Source organism: Melopsittacus undulatus, chromosome Z, assembly GCF_012275295.1.
Source record: "Melopsittacus undulatus isolate bMelUnd1 chromosome Z, bMelUnd1.mat.Z, whole genome shotgun sequence".
Classification (NCBI taxonomy): domain Eukaryota; kingdom Metazoa; phylum Chordata; class Aves; order Psittaciformes; family Psittaculidae; genus Melopsittacus; species Melopsittacus undulatus.
Genome location: NC_047557.1, coordinates 83,190,225 through 83,207,494, shown reverse-complemented (window position 1 = coordinate 83,207,494; position 17,270 = coordinate 83,190,225). Strand labels below are relative to the sequence as shown.

At 62.1% G+C, this 17,270-nt stretch overlaps 2 protein-coding genes across 5 annotated transcripts; both read left to right on the top strand.

Annotated features, from left to right (window-relative positions):
- The first annotated feature begins 4,678 nt into the window (after positions 1–4,678).
- BCAR1 (BCAR1 scaffold protein, Cas family member) lies at positions 4,679–11,392 on the top strand. 3 transcript variants are annotated; one of them, XM_034073083.1, is made up of 7 exons: positions 4,679–4,765; positions 5,539–6,228; positions 7,444–7,605; positions 7,798–7,902; positions 8,351–9,496; positions 9,730–9,819; positions 10,157–11,392. In XM_034073083.1, the coding sequence occupies exons 1-7, from the start codon at positions 4,754–4,756 to the stop codon at positions 10,664–10,666; spliced, it is 2,715 nt and encodes a 904-aa protein (XP_033928974.1). In that variant the 5' UTR covers positions 4,679–4,753; the 3' UTR covers positions 10,667–11,392. The 3 variants fall into 3 exon arrangements, with proteins under 3 accessions (XP_033928974.1, XP_033928975.1, XP_030907794.2); XM_034073084.1 differs by having other exon boundaries at positions 4,682–4,814; XM_031051934.2 differs by lacking the exon at positions 4,679–4,765 and having other exon boundaries at positions 5,386–6,228.
- A 2,329-nt stretch (positions 11,393–13,721) lies between these two features.
- Positions 13,722–17,261, top strand: LDHD (lactate dehydrogenase D). Of its 2 annotated transcripts, none has more exons than XM_034072845.1 (11): positions 13,722–13,839; positions 13,977–14,089; positions 14,501–14,642; positions 14,726–14,867; positions 15,162–15,321; positions 15,387–15,586; positions 15,669–15,797; positions 16,347–16,474; positions 16,641–16,731; positions 16,813–16,924; positions 17,001–17,261. In XM_034072845.1, exons 1-11 carry the CDS (start codon positions 13,777–13,779, stop codon positions 17,164–17,166), a joined length of 1,446 nt encoding a protein of 481 aa, XP_033928736.1. In that variant the 5' UTR covers positions 13,722–13,776; the 3' UTR covers positions 17,167–17,261. The 2 variants fall into 2 exon arrangements, with proteins under 2 accessions (XP_033928736.1, XP_033928735.1); XM_034072844.1 differs by having other exon boundaries at positions 16,335–16,474.
- The last annotated feature ends 9 nt before the right edge of the window (positions 17,262–17,270 follow it).

Sequence of the window (17,270 nt, the reverse complement as noted above, 5' to 3'; positions counted from 1 at the left end):
AACAGTGTGTTAGTGGGATCTGGCCAGCGCAGCCTCCACGGGCATGCTGGTAAACTGTGAAAATGAGTGACCCCCAGTTTACCGGACCCTGCCTGCCAGGCCCAGCTCTGCTCTCCAGAAGAGCTCCATCCTCTCTGGGGTTTTTCCTTCCTTCCCTTCAGCTGAAAAATGTGGAAAATTTTGAAGTCTTTGGAAGCAACCTGACCTGCTGGAAAAGCACGGATCCATGGCTGTGGCCAAGAGCCTCAGCTCCCCTCTCTGCCAGGCTCCCCACTCCAGGAATCCTGGAGGTGAGCTGGGCTGTGGTACCAGTGCCCAGCCCGGCAAGCCTGGACAGGGTTTGTGGGACGGCCGGTGGCGGCCTCAGCCTGGGGCTGATTCCTGGCTTCCTCCGCCTGAGCTCCCAAGTGTCCTGCGTTTTTGCTTGGTTGGATCATGTATTCCTTGCCTGTCTTTTCTAAAGACAAGGAGTGATTTACAGGTCTCCAGAAAACACAGCTTGGCTGCTTAGGAAGGGAAAACAAAAAGCCAACCCCCCACCCCCCTCACCCCTCCCCACTTGCTATTTCCATTCCCAGCCACCTTCCCACGAAGGGGGGTGGCCCCGGTCCTGGCCAGCCCTCGGCATCCCCTCCAGCCCTGAGCACTCTGGAGGGAGATGGAGATCCTGCAGGAGATGTGGGTCCTTCTTTTGAGATGTTCCCACCTTGAGCCATCCTCTCCAGGAAGCTCTATGTGTCCTCTGTGGGTCAGAACCCACTCGGGGCATTTGCTGGGGATAACTCTGGCACTGCAAGCAGTCCCTCATGGCCCCAAGTATCACCTCGCCCCGAGGAGCTCCCCATTCCAGGCCTGCCTGAAAGGGCCCCTTGTGTGGCTGAGCCCCAGACAAGGCAGTAATTGTGTCTGTGTGCCCCATCAGTCGGGGGTATGCTCCAGAGCTGCAGTGAAACTGTTATGAAGCTGTTCAATGGGGTTTGGGGAGGCTGCCCAGGGGAACCTGCTGCAGGGCATGGAATGGTGTGCATTTACAGCTGCTGAGGTGGTAGGGATGCAGGAACACACATCTGGCTCTCAAGGTGCATCCCATGGGACCCTGCCAGGCCATCCCCAGGCCTGTGATGGGATTCTGGGCTGGCCAGGCTGCCATGGGGCAAAGTGTGGCCCCAGGAGGCACCTCCCTGCTGTGGGACAGCAGTTCCCCATGGGGACTTGGTGGTGGGAAGGGCTGATGAGGCTGGGGGCACCACATCCTCTTCCCCAAGCTGCTGCTTTCAGCTTCTCCCACCTCTTCTCCCTGCAGCAATGTGTGATCCAGCAGCACAGCATGGCTGCCGTGGGTTCAGGACTAATGGGGAGTAATGGTGTGGTTTGTGGGTCTCCCACACATTGGAGGGTCCACACTTGGGGCATCCTCACACACTGGTGGGTGCTGGCACTGGTGTTTGAAGGTCAGCCGGCAGTGGTGGCACAGCCAAGCCCTCACTGGGGGATGAACAGGGAGATGAACAGAGCCACTACTGTTGGGGCAGCCCTAGGCCCATGCTCCACCTCAGCTTTTCAGGAGATGAGAGGTGCCCTGCTGTCCTGTTCCCACCATCCTGCTCCCTGGAAAAGCAAGCGGTCTCCTCTGCAGCTTAAAACCAGCCCTGCACCATCGAGAGGCGTGGGGATAAATCCTTGTTGTGATCCTGTTGGGTCCCGTGATAATACAAGCCAAGAGAAATGTCCTCATTATTTCCAGAATATTGAAAGCTAATAAATCCCGTCCTGCCTTACAGGATTTATTTCTCCGTTCATTGCTAGGAGACTCAGTCCCGTGTAATCCTATTGCTGCTCCAGGAGGCGGGAGGCAGCTTTCCAAAGCACAGCCCTGGCAGGGCTGCAGAAAAGTGCTGCAGGCAGGAGCAGGCAGCTCCATCCAAAGCCTGTTTCCCACTAGGGATGGCTCCAGCTCCCCCAGTGCGCCCCCTTTCCTGGGATGTCCCACTGTGCCAGAGCTGTGGCCCAGGTGTGGGATCACTTCAACACATCCTGTCTTGGTGGTTGAGGCGTAGCAGGGTCGATGGGGCATTAAACAACAATTAACCAATTAACCTGGCACAGCACCACTCACCTGCTCCCCCAATCCCAGGTATGCCCACTGTGCTCCCCTTGACCTCCACTTTGTGGTCCTCCAACACATTTCCCTGCCAGGAAAAGCCAGGCTAGGCACAGAAACAACAGGAGCAGCCTGCCTGGTGCAGAGCTGGCTCACTGGACACCAGGGACTCTCCCAGAGACAGTGACAGACAAATGAATATGGCTGGAAATTTTGCCACTGAAGTGTCTTCCATAGCAACCGTTGCTGGGGCAACCTGCATCCCAAGCAGGATCCATCCCAAAACTCCCAACCCTGCGTGAACCATAGCCGGTGGAGAATCACGGTGTGAGGCCCTCACCATACCCCACTGCCAGCAGCCAACTACAGCACCAACGTAGCTTTGAGCATCCCCAGCACCACAGGGCCCCTGTAATGCTCCACTTCTGATCCTCTTTTCTGGCATTCCATTTTATCAGAAGTTGGAGAAGCTGCAGGAAGGCCTGTTGGTGCCTGTCACCCACCGGGTGCTCAGCTGCAGAAGCAGGGGGATGCAGAAGCTGTTGCCAGCAGATGCATTTGGCTCCAATGCACCTAAAATGGCCAGAACTGAGGACTGACAGAGGATGCTTTGATTTCTTCACAAGGAGAGTGGGAAATAAAATCCCTGCTGCTTTTAAATACCAAAGCAAGGAGCTTGTGGCTCCTCAGCACCTGCCTGAAGCCATGCGGTGGCTGGATCATCCCAGGGATCCCAAGAGACACCCTTGCTGCTGCCCCAGCAGAACCTCACCAGGCTTGAGGGCTCCAGAGCAAACACACTGCGGCCTCATGGGATCAGCTGCGGAGATCAGAGCCCATCCCAGAGCTGCCCACGGGGCTCATTCCCTGCACTGTCACCACTGCCACTGGCAAGAGGAAAACACAGTCCTCCAGCTGCACCACCAGGGTGGCTGCGGTTTGCGGTGCAACCGCAGTCCCTGTGCCAGATATCTCCTACACCCTGTCGTGCCTCGATTTCCCCTTCTGCCCGGCATGCACTGGGGATCCTGCCTCCAAGCAGGGGATGGTATGGGGAGGTTGCTGGTAACAGGGGATGGTGGTGGTGCCTCTTGGGGAGCAGAGCAAGCCTTGCTTTCTCTGGTGCCACACGTGTTGGCAGTGTGGCCTCGGCTCCACTGCAGCACACTGGTACAACCCAAAGGTAAGCCCTGATGTGAAAGCAGCCGAGAGGGAAAGCCACGGCAGGAGCATGTGCACTGGTGGAGGTGCATTCCTGGCCTGCCTCGGCATGCACCGCTTGCTCCATGGCCCACAGCTCTGAAGCTCCTGTGTGCACAGCGTGGCTGCTGGGAACCCCCGTGTGCGTCCCCTTGGCTCCCTGCATGTGCACAGGTCTTGCACCTTCACTGGGCATTCCCAGATCTCCCCGCGGCTCTGGGCGCACACACATGAGGTCCCATGCTCCCCACTGCCGGCACACACTCAGCTATCACATGATCCTGTGCTGGGCCACATGTGTGTCTGCAGCTTGTGCAGGTCTGTGCATGTCACACGGGTCCTGTGCTCCACTGCAGCTCTTACATATCCTGCAGCTTGTCTTTGCCCATGCAGCTCACACCTCCCGCAGCTCACACTGCTGTAGCTCAGACGTGTGCCTCCATGAGCTCCCCACTCGCCCTGCAGCTGCCCTCCCAGCCCACTCCTGGCTCCATGCGCATGCCAGCAGCAGACCTGCAGTTCATGGGGAGCAGCATCAAGCCTGGCTGCCAGGGCGCCTGTGGGCCATGTGTCCGGGCTGTTGGAACAGGCCAGGTGGGGAACGTGCAGGATGCTGCAGTGTGCCATGTGCCATCGTGTGCCTCGTGTGCTGCATCATGCCATGTGTGCCGCACTGTGCCATGCTGTGCCACAATGGACCATCACCCTGCATCAGCAACTGGGCTGGGGTGGGACATGCAGCTTAGGGAAAGCCCTTGCACACACTTACACACACCCCCTCCACTGCACACATCACCCCTGTGTTACAAACTCATTGTACCTACACACACCCATCACCTTCCCCTTAAACCTACCCAGTACTCCTCTGCTGTTGAACACCCACCACCTGCCCACAACACCCGTTACATACCTGCCTGTTGCACACTTTTCACACACACCTCCCCTGCTACGCACCCCTTACATACACATGTATGTGCTCCGAACCCATCACACACACGTAACCCCCATGGCACCCACCTGTCACAAGCCCGCGTACGTCCGTTACACCCCCAGTGCACACCACCGCACCCCCTCTGCACCCTGCCTGCACGGTGGTACACCCCCCGCTGCCGGTCCCCCCCCGCCGTCCCGTCCCGTCCCGTCCCGTCCCGTCCCATCCCGGGTTCTGGTGCCGGTCCCAGTCCCTTCCTGGTCCCGGTCGCGGTTCTGGTCCCCCTCCCGCCGTCGGTACCGAACCCCGTCCCAGCACCCGCCCCGCCACGCCCCACGCAAACCCCGCCCCCGCGGGGCGGGCTCAGCCAATGGGCGCGGGCGGTGCCGCCGGGCCCTGGCGGGCAAGCGCTATAATGATCCCTACGGCACCGCCGCTGCCGCCGCGCCGCCCGCCCGCCCCGCCGAGCCCGGCCCGGCCCCTGGCCGCCCGGTGCTAGGGCCTCCCGGCCCCGCGGGAAGATGAACTACCTGGTGAGGGGGCCCGCAGCCGGGGCGGGGTGCGCTCCTCACGGAGCACGGGGTGAGGGCTCACCGGGTGCCCCGGCACCTCGGAGCTCGGGGGAGGCCGCGTTCCGCCTCCAGAGCCCTGGTAGGGTCCCCTCCTCTCCTCGGGGCGGCCGAGCCCCCCTCGGGTGACCTTGGCCTAGCCCTGCCGGGGCGGGGAGGCCTTGTCCACTCGGGGCTCCACGGAGAGACCCCACAGGGGCTACGGGCCTCCCCACCGGGGCGGCGGGGAGCCAGGCGGCCGGCGAGGCCCGCGGGGAGGGGAGGGAGCCGGCCGGACCGGTCCCGCCATTCTGGGGCAGGCCGCGGCCTGCGCTGCCGCCGTGGCACCGGCTGAGGCCAGAGGGCTCCGTGCCGTGTCTCGGCCACGCTGCGGCGACACGGCCCGTGTCCGCCATGAGGGTGGCCGTGGCGGAAGGGGCTCGGTGGCGGCTGGCGTGGGGATGGCCGCGGCTGACTCACCGCCATGGCACTTCCTCCCCGGCGGCGGCGGGAAGGGGAGGGAGAGGCGGAGGAGGGCCCCCCCCCCGACGCCGGGGAGGTGGAGGGGCCCGTCCCCTTCCCACCACCACCTCTGGGAAGGATGGGTTGAACTACAGCCGGGAAGGAAAGGGAGGCTGGAGCAGAGAGCTCCAGCCGGTGCGACCCGCTCAGCAGAGGCCGCGGGGCTCCGTCCTGGTGCTGGGTCTGCCGCAATGACTCCCCGCGGCTCACCGCCCCGGCGCGGGGCTCTCTTGCAGAACGTGCTGGCCAAGGCGCTGTACGACAACGTGGCCGAGTCCCCGGACGAGCTCTCCTTCCGCAAGGGCGACATCATGACGGTGCTGGAGCGCAACACACAAGGGCTGGATGGCTGGTGGCTCTGCTCCCTCCACGGCCGGCAGGGCATCGTCCCCGGGAACCGCCTCAAGATCCTGGTGGGAATGTATGACAAGAAGCAGCAGCAGCAGCAAGTGCCTGGTCCTGCACAGGGACCGGCACCACCGCAGCCATCGGTGTCTCAGTTGTCTCTGCCTTACCACCACCAAGGGGGCTTCACCCCGCTGTCACCCGCTTCGCAGTACACACCCATGCACCCTGCTTATGCCCCCCAAGGGGACAACGTCTACCTGATGCCAGTCCCCAACAAGGGACAGCAGGGTCTGTACCCAGGCTCGGCACCCTCTGGACAGTTTCCACCTGCCCCAGCTAAGCAGCCACCTGCCTACCCGAAGCAGACACCTCCCCATGCCTTCCCCAGCCCCGGCCAGGAGATCTACCAGGTGCCCCCCTCACTGGGCCAAGCAGCAGAGGCATACACTGGGGGCTCTGCCAGCCCTCCCCAGGATGTCTACCAGGTTCCCCCTTCAGCCAGTCAGGCTCAAGACATCTACCAGGTACCGCCGTCGTTGGACATGAGGAGCTGGGAAGGGCACAAGTCCCAAGGAAAGGTAGGATGGGGGGACTGAGGATGGTAGTGTGATTGTAGGGCTCTCTGTGGTGCATGGTGGAACGTGGGTGATAGGGCTATAGGGCTATTAGTTGCCCACCACTGTCTTTGGTGCGGGCACTCCTTTTGTGTATCATGGGGGGTGTGTGGGCATCCTTGCCTGCACCACAGGCAGGAGTGGGTGTGCTGTTGAGGGTCCCTGTGCTGGCTGAGGTGCTCAGGTTAAGTGTAGTCTACCTAGATGAGGGCTGGCACAGCATCTGGCACTCGGGTCCTCTTCGTCTCTAGTATAGGCTCTGCCAGTGACTGCTACAGGCATAGGCTGCTGTTAACCCAAGAGCTGCTTGGAAATGCCCCTTTGCCAGATCCTGCAGCTATGGAGGTGGCTGTGCTACCCGGTATGGCACTGCTGGAGTGTGGACAGGGGCAGGCAGCCAGTGCCAGCATGTCCCAGCCAAGCCAAGGGTCCTGCCAGTGCTTGCCAGTTGGGTTTACTGGCAGGACAAGGGTGAGCCACCAGGCTGTCCCCAGCACAGGGATCCTGTCCAGGTCAGCCTAACGGCTGCATCCTGGACACTGGGCTCTTCCTGGCTCTGCCCTTTCCCGGGCACGTCATCCTGGGGAAAAGGAGCAAGGTGTTTTCATCATCGTGCTTTCTGGGAATGCTGCCCTGACTAAACCCCTTAGGAAATGACCGGTGAGGGGTGGTGGGGCTGCCAAATCACTGCCAGTGTATGGGGAGTATTCTACATGGAGGACAAGCCCGGCATCTCTGCCAGTGGCTCGGCCGTTCTTGCCCCAGGGTGCCGTGATCCTCTGGGTTTGGTTCTGTGCCGCTGTTGTATCCCTGTGGTGCAGCAGGGTGGGAGGTGCTAAGCCATGGGCAGGGACCTGATGTACCCGCCGGGCGCTGGCAGGTCCCTGCCCGCGGCCCCGTGCCCAACAGACCATTCCCTCCCGCACACTGCGGCCGTGCTGCCGCTGGGCTTTGTCTCTCGCCGAGGCTCGCCGCTATAAATAACTGGTGAGATCATCCCGGTCCTGGCAGCGCAGCCTTGCCAGGCAGCGCCCTCCCGTGGGCACCGGTTTACTGGTGCCGGACAATCCCAGCACCCATCTTTCCAGCCCCATTGCTGCGTTTTGGACTGCTGATGTGGGGAGGGAAGGCAGGCTGGGGATGCTCGGTGGCCCCACCTCATCCCTTTCCCTCTTGCAGGTGCTGGTGCCCACCCGTGTGGGGCAAGTGTACGTCTACGACTCCCCCAAGGGCGAGCAGGATGAGTACGATTTCCCTCGTCACCTCCTCTCCACAGGCTCCCATGAGATCTATGACGTGCCGCCTGTACGAGGGGGTGTCCCAGGCCAGTTCAGCCAGGAGGTGAGGCTGGTTGTGGGGAGGGAGGTGCTCTGTCACAGCATGGGATCCAAATCTGGACAAATGACACCCAAAGCTGCGCACGTCATGAGCCTTGGTGCTGTTTTGGGCACCTCCATCCTTCCCAGTGGTCCTTGGGAAGAGGTGGGTACTCACACCATTCCTGACACACAGTCCTGTGTCACATCCCTCCAGGTCTATGACACCCCACCTATGTCAGTGAAGGGTCCCAATGGGCAGGACTCAGGGCAGGAGATCTATGATGTGCCCCCCAGCGTGGAGAAGAACCTGCACCAAACTGTAAGTGCTGCTGAGAACATCCCAGCTTCTCTTAATAAAACACTATATAAAGGAACAATCATTCCCTGGAACAACATCCCTAGGGGTCTGCTGGCCTCCCTAGCACTGTGAGGGGACAGGGCTCTAGATAATCTTATCTAGGGAATAAGGCTGTACTGGATGATCTTTCAAGGTCTCTCTCATCCTGATCTGATCTAGGACTTTGTGATTCCCACCCCAAAAGGGATGTGGGAGGCTGGGGTGCTGCGGCAGGGTTGTGCCAGCCTCCCTGGGGGCAGGGGCATCCCTGGGGGTATGTCTCCATCTTGGTGCTCCCCCAGCACTGTCTAGCATCCCTGGTGCTGGCGCTGATGTGCACCCCAGCATGGCACAGCATGTGCTCATGTCCTGGTGTGACCCAGGCTGGCTCTCCCTATGATGCTGATGGTGCCTGCTGCTGACCTTGCAGGTGTACGATGTGCCCCCCTCTGTGAGCAAGGACGTGCCTGATGGCCTGGTGCGGGAGGAGACCTATGATGTGCCCCCTGCCTTTGCCAAGCAAAAACCCTTTGACGCCTCCCGCCACCCTTTCCTGGCCCAGCAGGAGCCCTATTTGCCAGAGGATGTCTACGATGTGCCACCGGCAGCTGGGAAAGGTGCCCCTGATCCGCAGCTCTCCCATGATATCTATGATGTGCCCCCCAGCCTCAAGAAGCTGGGTGGGTCAGCCTTCTCCCCCCAGGAGGTATATGACGTGCCCCGGGACCTGCATGCTCCGAGCAAAGGCTCCCTGGACACAGAGGGCGAGTACATTTATGATGTCCCACCACAAGTGGATCGTGAGGCTAAGGGCGCCGATGCCAAGCGCCTCTCAGCCTCCAGCACAGGCAGCACCCGTAGCAACATCTCCACGTCCTCACTGGATGTGGTGCCCATGAAGGAGCCAGCCAAGGGAGCCAGCAAGGAGTTCTCCCTGGACTTGGATGCCGCCATGGAGACACTGGCCAAGCTCCAGCACGGTGTTGGCGGCGCCGTCTCCTACCTCATGTCCTTCATCAGTGCCAACTGGCGCAGCCCCGAGCACATGGAGGCCAATGCTGCCAGCATCCGTGGGGCAGCTGAAGGTGTCCGGACGGCCCTACGGGACCTTCTGGAGTTTGCCCGGGGGGCGGTGGGCAATGCTGCCCAGGCCTCTGACCGATCCCTCTACACCAAGCTCAGCAAGCAACTGCAGAAGATGGAGGAGGTCTACCAGGCTCTGGCACGGCATGGCCAAGCGCTGGACGCTTGCCACTGGGCACCAAGTACCCTGGCTGGTGGCAAGCCGGGCACGGATGACTTGGAGCACTTTGTCATGCACTCACGTGGCATTCCTGATGACACCAAGCAGTTGGCCTCCTTCCTGCACGGCAATGCCTCCCTCCTCTTCAAACGGACAAAGCCGGCAGCAGAGAGCGGCAGCCATGGCCCCCCTCACTCTTCTGACAAGGCCAGCAGCATCCAGTCGCGGCCCCTGCCCTCCCCACCCAAGCTGCTGGCCCAGGAGTCGCCCGATGGGCCCTATGAGAACAGTGAGAGCGGCTGGATGGAGGATTATGACTATGTCCATCTCCAGGTGAGCACAGATTGTGGAGCTGCTTCCCAAGGGTGGGTTCTGTGCCAGTGGTCCCTAGAACAAGGGGGGATCAGACAGTTCTGACCACTGCAGTGCTTCTTCCACCCACATCTTGATTTTACTCTGTGGTTTGAGCACCAGGGAGACCAGCGGTATCCCAGAGCAGGGGAGGGCTTCATCTCAGCAACGCTGGTGTTGCTGACCCTCATGTCATGCCCATTCCTTCCCTGCAGGGCAAGGAGGAGTTTGAGAAGACCCAGAAAGAGCTGCTGGAGAAAGGCAACATCATCCGGCAGAGCAAGGACCAGCTGGAGCACCAGCAGGTAATGGGGCGGGTGTGCAGTGCTGGGCACAGCTCTTGTGACAGGCAGGGTCCTTGGGTCCTGCTCCCCTTGTACCCCCTGCCACTGGCCTGGACCATGGTCCTGTCTTGTATGGCTGTGCCCCTGGTGGGTTCCAGCTCACCTCCTGTGCCAGTGCTGTGGAGGAGAGAGGAGCCTGGCACAGCTGTCCTGGGGCTGGCACTGTCCCTTACTGTGTCCCCTGTGGCACAGCTGTCACCTGGAGCTGGTGGCCACTGCCAGCTGTGCCTGTGGCTCCAGGCAGGGGATCAGGCAGTGGCTTGATGGCTGCCGTGCCTCACACCTGTCCCTCCCATAGCTGAAGCAGTTTGAGCGGCTGGAGCAGGAGGTGACACGCCCCATTGACAACGACCTGTCCAACTGGAGCCCTCCCCAGCACTATGGCCCAGCGCGGGGTGCCCTGTGTCCTGCTGATCGTCAGCTCCTCCTATTCTACCTGGAGCAGTGTGAGGCCAACCTCACCACGCTCACCAATGCTGTCGATGCCTTCTTCACCGCTGTCAGCACCAACCAGCCTCCCAAGATCTTTGTGGCCCACAGCAAGTTCATCATCCTGAGCGCCCACAAGCTCGTCTTCATTGGGGATACCCTGTCCCGCCAGGCCAAGGCCCAGGACGTCCAGCATAAGGTGATGCACTACAGCAACCTCCTCTGCGAGATGCTCAAGGAGATCGTGGTGACCACCAAGGCAGCCGCCCTCCACTACCCTTCTCCTGCTGCCTCTAAGGACATGGTAGAGCGTGTCAAGGACCTTGCCAACAGCACGCAGCAGTTCAGGATGGTGCTGGGCCAGCTGGCAGCCATGTGATGGCACAGGGCTGCTATTCCCATAGCCCCCACCCTGTTTCCCAGACACATCCCTTCCATGAGATCCCTCTCTGCCTGGTGTAAGTGGATTTGTACATAGAGACTCCCCATATGCACCGGGGGTCTGGGGCTCTGCTGTTAGAGGGGTGAGGGGCTGCAGCCATTATCCCCCTTCCTTTTTTTCCTCCCTCTGGCCAGAGGCCAGGATTGGTTTTAGAGCCATGCCCTTAATGAAGCAAAGCTGGGGTGTGGATTTATACCCACTCATCCCTGCTCTATCCTCTCTCCATACAAAACCCAGCAGCCTGAAGGCCATGGGGCCCTGTTCCTGTTGAATCAGCATGGGGATGTGTCTGGCAAGTTGGGTTGATGCTGTTGGCCGCTCCACTGCTGGAGGGCCTCCTAAGTGGTCTCCAACAGCCAGACTTTTAATGCTGTGCAAGCCACCATATGTGGTGGGGCAGGGACAGGTTGTACTATGTGCCAGAGGCTCTGGATAAGTGTTCCCAGGGGAATAAGGGGATTGTAGGGGACCTGGGGCAGGAAGGGCCTGACCTGTATGTTCTTGGGTTTTAACTCCTGTACGAGCTGTAACCGAAACGCAAACCAAAATTGGTGCCTTTTGAATGCAGGGGAAGCTTCTGCTGGTTCCCAGAGCTATGGTGTCACAGCCCCCCAGACCTCAGCCCCCTAGCCCCCAACAGCATAAAGATTTGCCTAGAAACCCCCCCATCTCTTGCGTATCTGTGTTTGCCTGCAGTGGGAAGGGAACCCATTGGGAAGGCTGGGGCATCACCCCAAAAGAGATAATAGCATGTAGAGGCTATGGGTACAAAGGAAAGAGGATGAGAAGATTAGGGGTGAAAATGAATGGGGGCAGTGGGGCCACCCAGCCCGGACTCCAGGGGGCTGGTGCTGGCACTGGGAGTATCTCAGAGCATTGTAGTGGGGCTCATGGGAGTGGGGGGTGGGTTTAGTGTAGTCTTAAATGCAGGACATTGAAGGTCTCTTGAAACCCAAACTATGCTATGATTCTGAAGGTGGCAGTGGCCTCAGGCAGTGGGTGCAGGGACAGTGTGACTTCTGTATCCCTGGAGCCCACAAAGAGCAGGGTCAGGTTGTAGCTGGATACCCCTTCCTACATGGGGCTGGTGCTCCTCCAGCAGCACCACATTGCATGTTAGGCTACAGAATCACAGGATAATCGGGGTTGGGAGGGACATTCAAAGCTCATCTATTCCAGTCCCCCTGCAGTGAGCATGGACATCTTCGACTGGATTAGGTTGCTCAGAACCACATCCAGCCTGGCCTTGAATGTCTCCAGGGATGCTGCATCTAGCATGGTGCAGTAATGTGCTGTGTTGGTGGTTGAGGGGCCCATGGCTGCCATGCTGCACAGCGAGGCATCTGCCCTGGCATCTGCAGGTAGCAGGTGGGACCCTGGAACCATGGAGAGCCCAGCACCCCAAGGGACCATGACACACAGAAGAGGGCCCCATAGACCGTAGCACCCCCAGTCCGTGGCACCTATGATGCACCACGGTACTGATGGGGAACCAGAGCCCAGGGCCCCACACCCGCACCACCATGTCCCTTCCTTTTCCCAGGCCTTCCCACCCACTGCCCCTCCACAGACCGTCTCCAGCTCAGACCCTTCCCTCTGTATGCGCATGGCCCAGCCCCGATCTTTGCCCCGGGGGTCCTGGGCCCAGGCCCCGTGAGACAGCTGGGGCCCCGACCGCGCCCTCAGGTCTCCACGAAGGCGGGGGCAGCAGAAACTCCCGGAGAAGGGGTGGGAACAAGGGCCCTCATGTGGGCAGAGGGGGACGGGAGGGTTCAACCTGGGGCCATGGGCCGGAGACCCACAGCCGAGGGCAGCGCGGTCACACCGGACCCCCCGTCCCGTCGTGCCCCACGGGAGCCCCGAGCCCCTTGGAGCAGCAGCTCCAGCGGCCCAGGGCCCGCCCCAGCCCCCGCTGAAGGGATATGGCGGCTTCGCCCATGGCAGGACAGGGATCCCAGAGGGTTTGGCCCAGGCCAGGAGCGCAGCAGGAGTGGGATCGCAGCGGGACCCTGCCCAGCCCATGCCACCGCCTCCGCCGCGTTAAGGTGGCTCCGACTCACGGGGCCGCGGTGCTTCAATACGGCTCCCTCCCGGACTCCCCCTCGCCTCCCGCACCATGGCCCAAGGTTCCCGCTCCCTGCCGGTGCCTTCCCGAGGATCCACCGGATCCCGCCCCTGCCCTGCTCGGCCCACACCGGCAGCACAGAGTGTCCTGCGGCTGCTCTGGTGTCCCGCACCTCGGCCCACATCCATCGGCTGTATTAGCTACCAGGAAGAACACTGACTATCCCAACCGAAACCAGGACAGCGTCCTTGGTCCCTAGGCTGACCTTGGTTTCTGGGGTAACCCTCCACCCTCCTGTCCCTGGGTGCCCTTGGGTTCTCTCTGTGTCCCTGCTCTCTTTGCCCCAGAGGCTGACAGCCCGAGACACACAGGAGCCCCATCTGTCCCGGCGGGGTCCCCGGTGCCCTGGGTGGGGGTGCCGCCGGCAGCAAAGCAGGCTGGGGTCCTGCGGTCGTGTCCAGGCGCCCAGACACGGAGCAGCTGCAGAGACACCGGTACTGCCGCTGCGGGGACACCGGTACTGCCGCTGCAGGGACACCGGTACTGCCGCTGCAGGGACACCGGTACTGCCGCTGCAGAGACACCGGTACTGCCGCTGCAGGGACACCGGTACTGCCGCTGCAGAGACACCGGTACTGCCGCTGCAGGGACACCGGTACTGCCGCTGCAGGGACACCGGTACTGCCGCTGCGGGGACACCGGTACTGCCGCTGCAGGGACACCGGTACTGACGCTGCAGAGACACCGGTACTGCCGCTGCGGGGACATCCGGTGCTGCCGCTGCGGGCAGGCCAAGCGCGGGAGGCTGAGACCCACCGGGAGGGGGGACCCGTGCAGGGGCGCCGCGGCCACATCAGCTGGAGCCACCTTAACGCGGCGGAGGCGGTGTCGGAGGCGGGAGGGGCGGGGAAATGCTCGGCTCCTGTCTCCCGTTTCGCTCCAGCCGCACTTCGGTCTCGCCCGTGTCGTGGCCGTCCCCGCCATGTCCCTGCGGCGGCTGCTGGGGCTGGGGCGGGCCCTGGGCCGCCGGAGCTGCTGCTCCAAGGTGGGGCCGAGCAGGGGCTTGGGGTCCCATGGGGCACGGCGGGAAGGGGATCCCGGTGTGACCGCGCTGCCCTCGGCTGTGGGTGGAGGTTCTGGGGCCATGGCCTCCAGGTCGGACCCTCGTTTCCCCCCCCGCAGTCCCCGCTGCCCCCAAACTTCGTAGAGGCCCTGAAGGCTGTGGTGGGGACCTCCAACGTCTCCACGGCCATGGCGGTACGGGAGCAGCACGGGCATGACGAGTCCATGCATGTGTAGGTACCTGGGCTGGGGCCCCGGGAAGGGGTTGAGAAGGGGAAAGGACTTGGGAGAGGGGAAGAGCCATGGGGAGAGGAAGTGTCTGGGGAGAAGAAGAGCGCTGTGGAGGGGAAGGGCCATCGGGAGGGGAAGGGTTTTGGAAGGGGAAGGCTCTAGGCTGGGGGCATGGGAGAGAAAGTGACTGGGGAGAGGAAAGGTCTGGGTTGGGGAAGGGTCATGGGGAGAGACATGGGCATACGGGGGGGAAGGGTCTGGACTGGGAGAGGATCCTTGGAGGGGAAGAGCAATGGGGGGAAGGGTCTGGGGTGAGGAAGAAGGGACACGGGGATGAGGCTGGGGGAAGGTGGAAGGTCTGTGAGGTGAGGGTTGTGGAGGGGGGCCGGTGGCAGCAATGCTCCTGTCCCCAGCTGTGCCCCTCCGGACGCCGTGGTGTGGCCGCAGGCGGTGGGGCAGGTCCAGGAGCTGGCTGCACTCTGCTACCACTACCGTGTGCCTATGGTGCCCTTTGGCACTGGCACGGGCCTGGAGGGCGGCGTCAATGCCGTGCAGGTACAGATCCCCAGACCCCTGCCTGGTCCCTGCCCAGGGCTGCCAGTGCCACCGTGCCCAGCCCTTGTGGTGCCCCATGGCAGGGCGGTGTCTGCTTTGACCTGAGCCACATGAACACCATCATGGAGCTGAGCGTCGAGGATTTCTCCGTGTCAGTGGAGCCCGGCGTCACCCGCAAGGCCCTCAACAGCTACCTGCGTGACACCGGGCTCTGGTTTCCTGTCGGTACCGTGAGCACTGGGGAACAGACAGGACGGTGTCTGGTGTGGGGTGGTGGCACTGGGGTGTGGGGGGTGCCCGTGGGTGTGCTGTGATCACAAGGGTGCTGGAGTTGACCACTGAGGTGCTGTGGTTCCAGGGGTGTCCACATGGGAGTGGGTGCCATGATCTCACGAGGTCCCAATGGTACCAGGGGTGCACAGGGCTGGGCAGAGCACGGGGTCTCATGGGGACATCCTATGTCCCTGTCGCTATGACATCTGCCCATCCCGTCTCCACTCCGTGCAATACTGTCCACAGACCCCGGTGCGGACGCCTCGCTGTGTGGCATGGCAGCCACAGGCGCCTCAGGCACCAATGCCGTGCGCTACGGCACCATGCGCCCCAACGTGCTGAACCTGCGTGTGGTGCTGCCGGATGGGCGCTTGTTGCACACTGCAGGCGCCGGGCGCCAGCCCAGGTGGGCATGGGGGGGTTCAAGCTGGGTGCAGCCTGTACCAGCACGCACTCACTAGCCCGACACAGGAAACGGGCGGCCGGCTACGACCTGACCTCGCTGTTTGTGGGCTCCGAGGGCACCCTGGGCTTCCTCACGCTGGCCACGCTGCGGCTGCATCCGCTGCCCGAGGCCAGCGCTGCCACCACCACTGCCTTCCCGACTGTGCAGGCAGCTGTGGACTGCACCGTGCAGGTCCTGCAGGCTGCCGTGCCCGTGGCACGTATCGGTGGGTGCTAGGGAATGGGTCTGGCACTCGGGCTGAGGGTCTGGGTGCTGTGGCAGTGCTCACGCTGTCTTCTTCTGGTCAGAGTTCCTGGATGAGGTGATGGCAGGTGCCTGCAGCCGCTTCAGCAACATGGAGCTGCCCGTGGCCCCCACACTGCTCCTGGAGCTCCACGGCTCCCGGCATGGCCTGGCTGAGCAGCAGCAGCAGACAGGTAGGCTCGGCTGAGGGCCATGGTCACAGGTGCCCAGGGACAATGGATGGGAACCAAGGGTGTCCTGGCATGAAGGACAGTGTTGAGTGGCTGTGGCATGGCTCTGGGGCAAGTGACAATGTCCACTACCTGGGATGGGGAGCCAGGTACATCCTGAGGCAAGGAATGGGTGCCCAGGGGCAGGGATTGGGGAACCTTATTGTCATCAGGGTGAGGTTGCCTGGAACCTAGGACTGGTGTTTTGAGGGGTCCAGTGGATGTGGTCTCCTATCCCAAGCCTGTGGACAGGGGACCTGGGCTGTCCTGAGGAGAGCGACAGGTTCCCAGAGGAAATAGGGCTGGATGCCCAGGATGGGGACTGGGAAACTGGGGAGTTCCAAGGTGAAGGATGGGTACAAACCTCTTTAGGCAGGGGTCTGCTGAGGGGCCCAGGAGCAGGGGATGGGGGGATCATGGGTGTCCCAGGGTGTGGGGTGGATGCCTGGGGTAGGGACTGGGGTTCCCGGGGGTGCTGTGTGTCCATCTACCCCATCCCAGTGCTCCTGGCAGAGGAGATTGTGCGGCTGAATGGCGGCTCCAACCTGGCCTGGGCAGAAGAGCTGGAGGAACGTGAGCGCCTCTGGGCCATGCGCCACTGTGCCTGGTACGCAGCCCTGGCACTGCGGCCCGGCTGCCAGGTGAGGGATGGGCACGGGGACAATGGCACCAATGCCCCGTGGAGCTGTGGTGCCATTGCTCTGCCCTGGGGGACAGCCCTTCATGGATTTGTGGTGCCACTGCTCTGCCCTGGGGCACAGTGCCCTGTGGAGCTGTGGTGCCACTGCTGTATCCTGCCTGGCCCAGGGCTACTCCACTGATGTCTGCGTGCCCATCTCCCGCCTGCCTGATGTGGTGGTGGAGACCAAGCGGGACCTGCAGGACTCCGGCCTCACTGGTCAGTGGGGCAGAGGGGGGTGTCAGTTGGGGGACTGCTGTCCTCCCCACTGTACCCCACCTGACCCACAGTCCCTTGCAGGCCCCATGGTGGGACACGTGGGTGATGGCAACTTCCACTGCATCCTTGTCTTCAATACCCAGGACAAGGATGAGGCACAGCGCGTCCATGCCTTCACTGAGCGCCTGGGCAGGTGGGGATGGGGACGCTCCAGGGGAACAGGGATGGAGAGATGGACTTCCCCATCCCCTGACCTCATCATCCTGCAGGCGGGCGCTGGCAGCAGGGGGGACCTGCACTGGGGAACATGGCGTAGGTCTGGGCAAGCGGGCACTGCTGCTGGAGGAGCTAGGACAAGAGGGGCTGGACACCCTGCGCAGCATCAAGGCTGCGCTGGACCCCCACAACCTCATGAATCCTGGCAAGGTGCTCTGATGGTGGCACCACCACTAGGCTCACACCCCTTGTGTTTCCCCAAATCCCCCACCCTTGTGGGCCAAGGACCCCCAATAAACTCCTTTGCACCCACAGCCTCCATG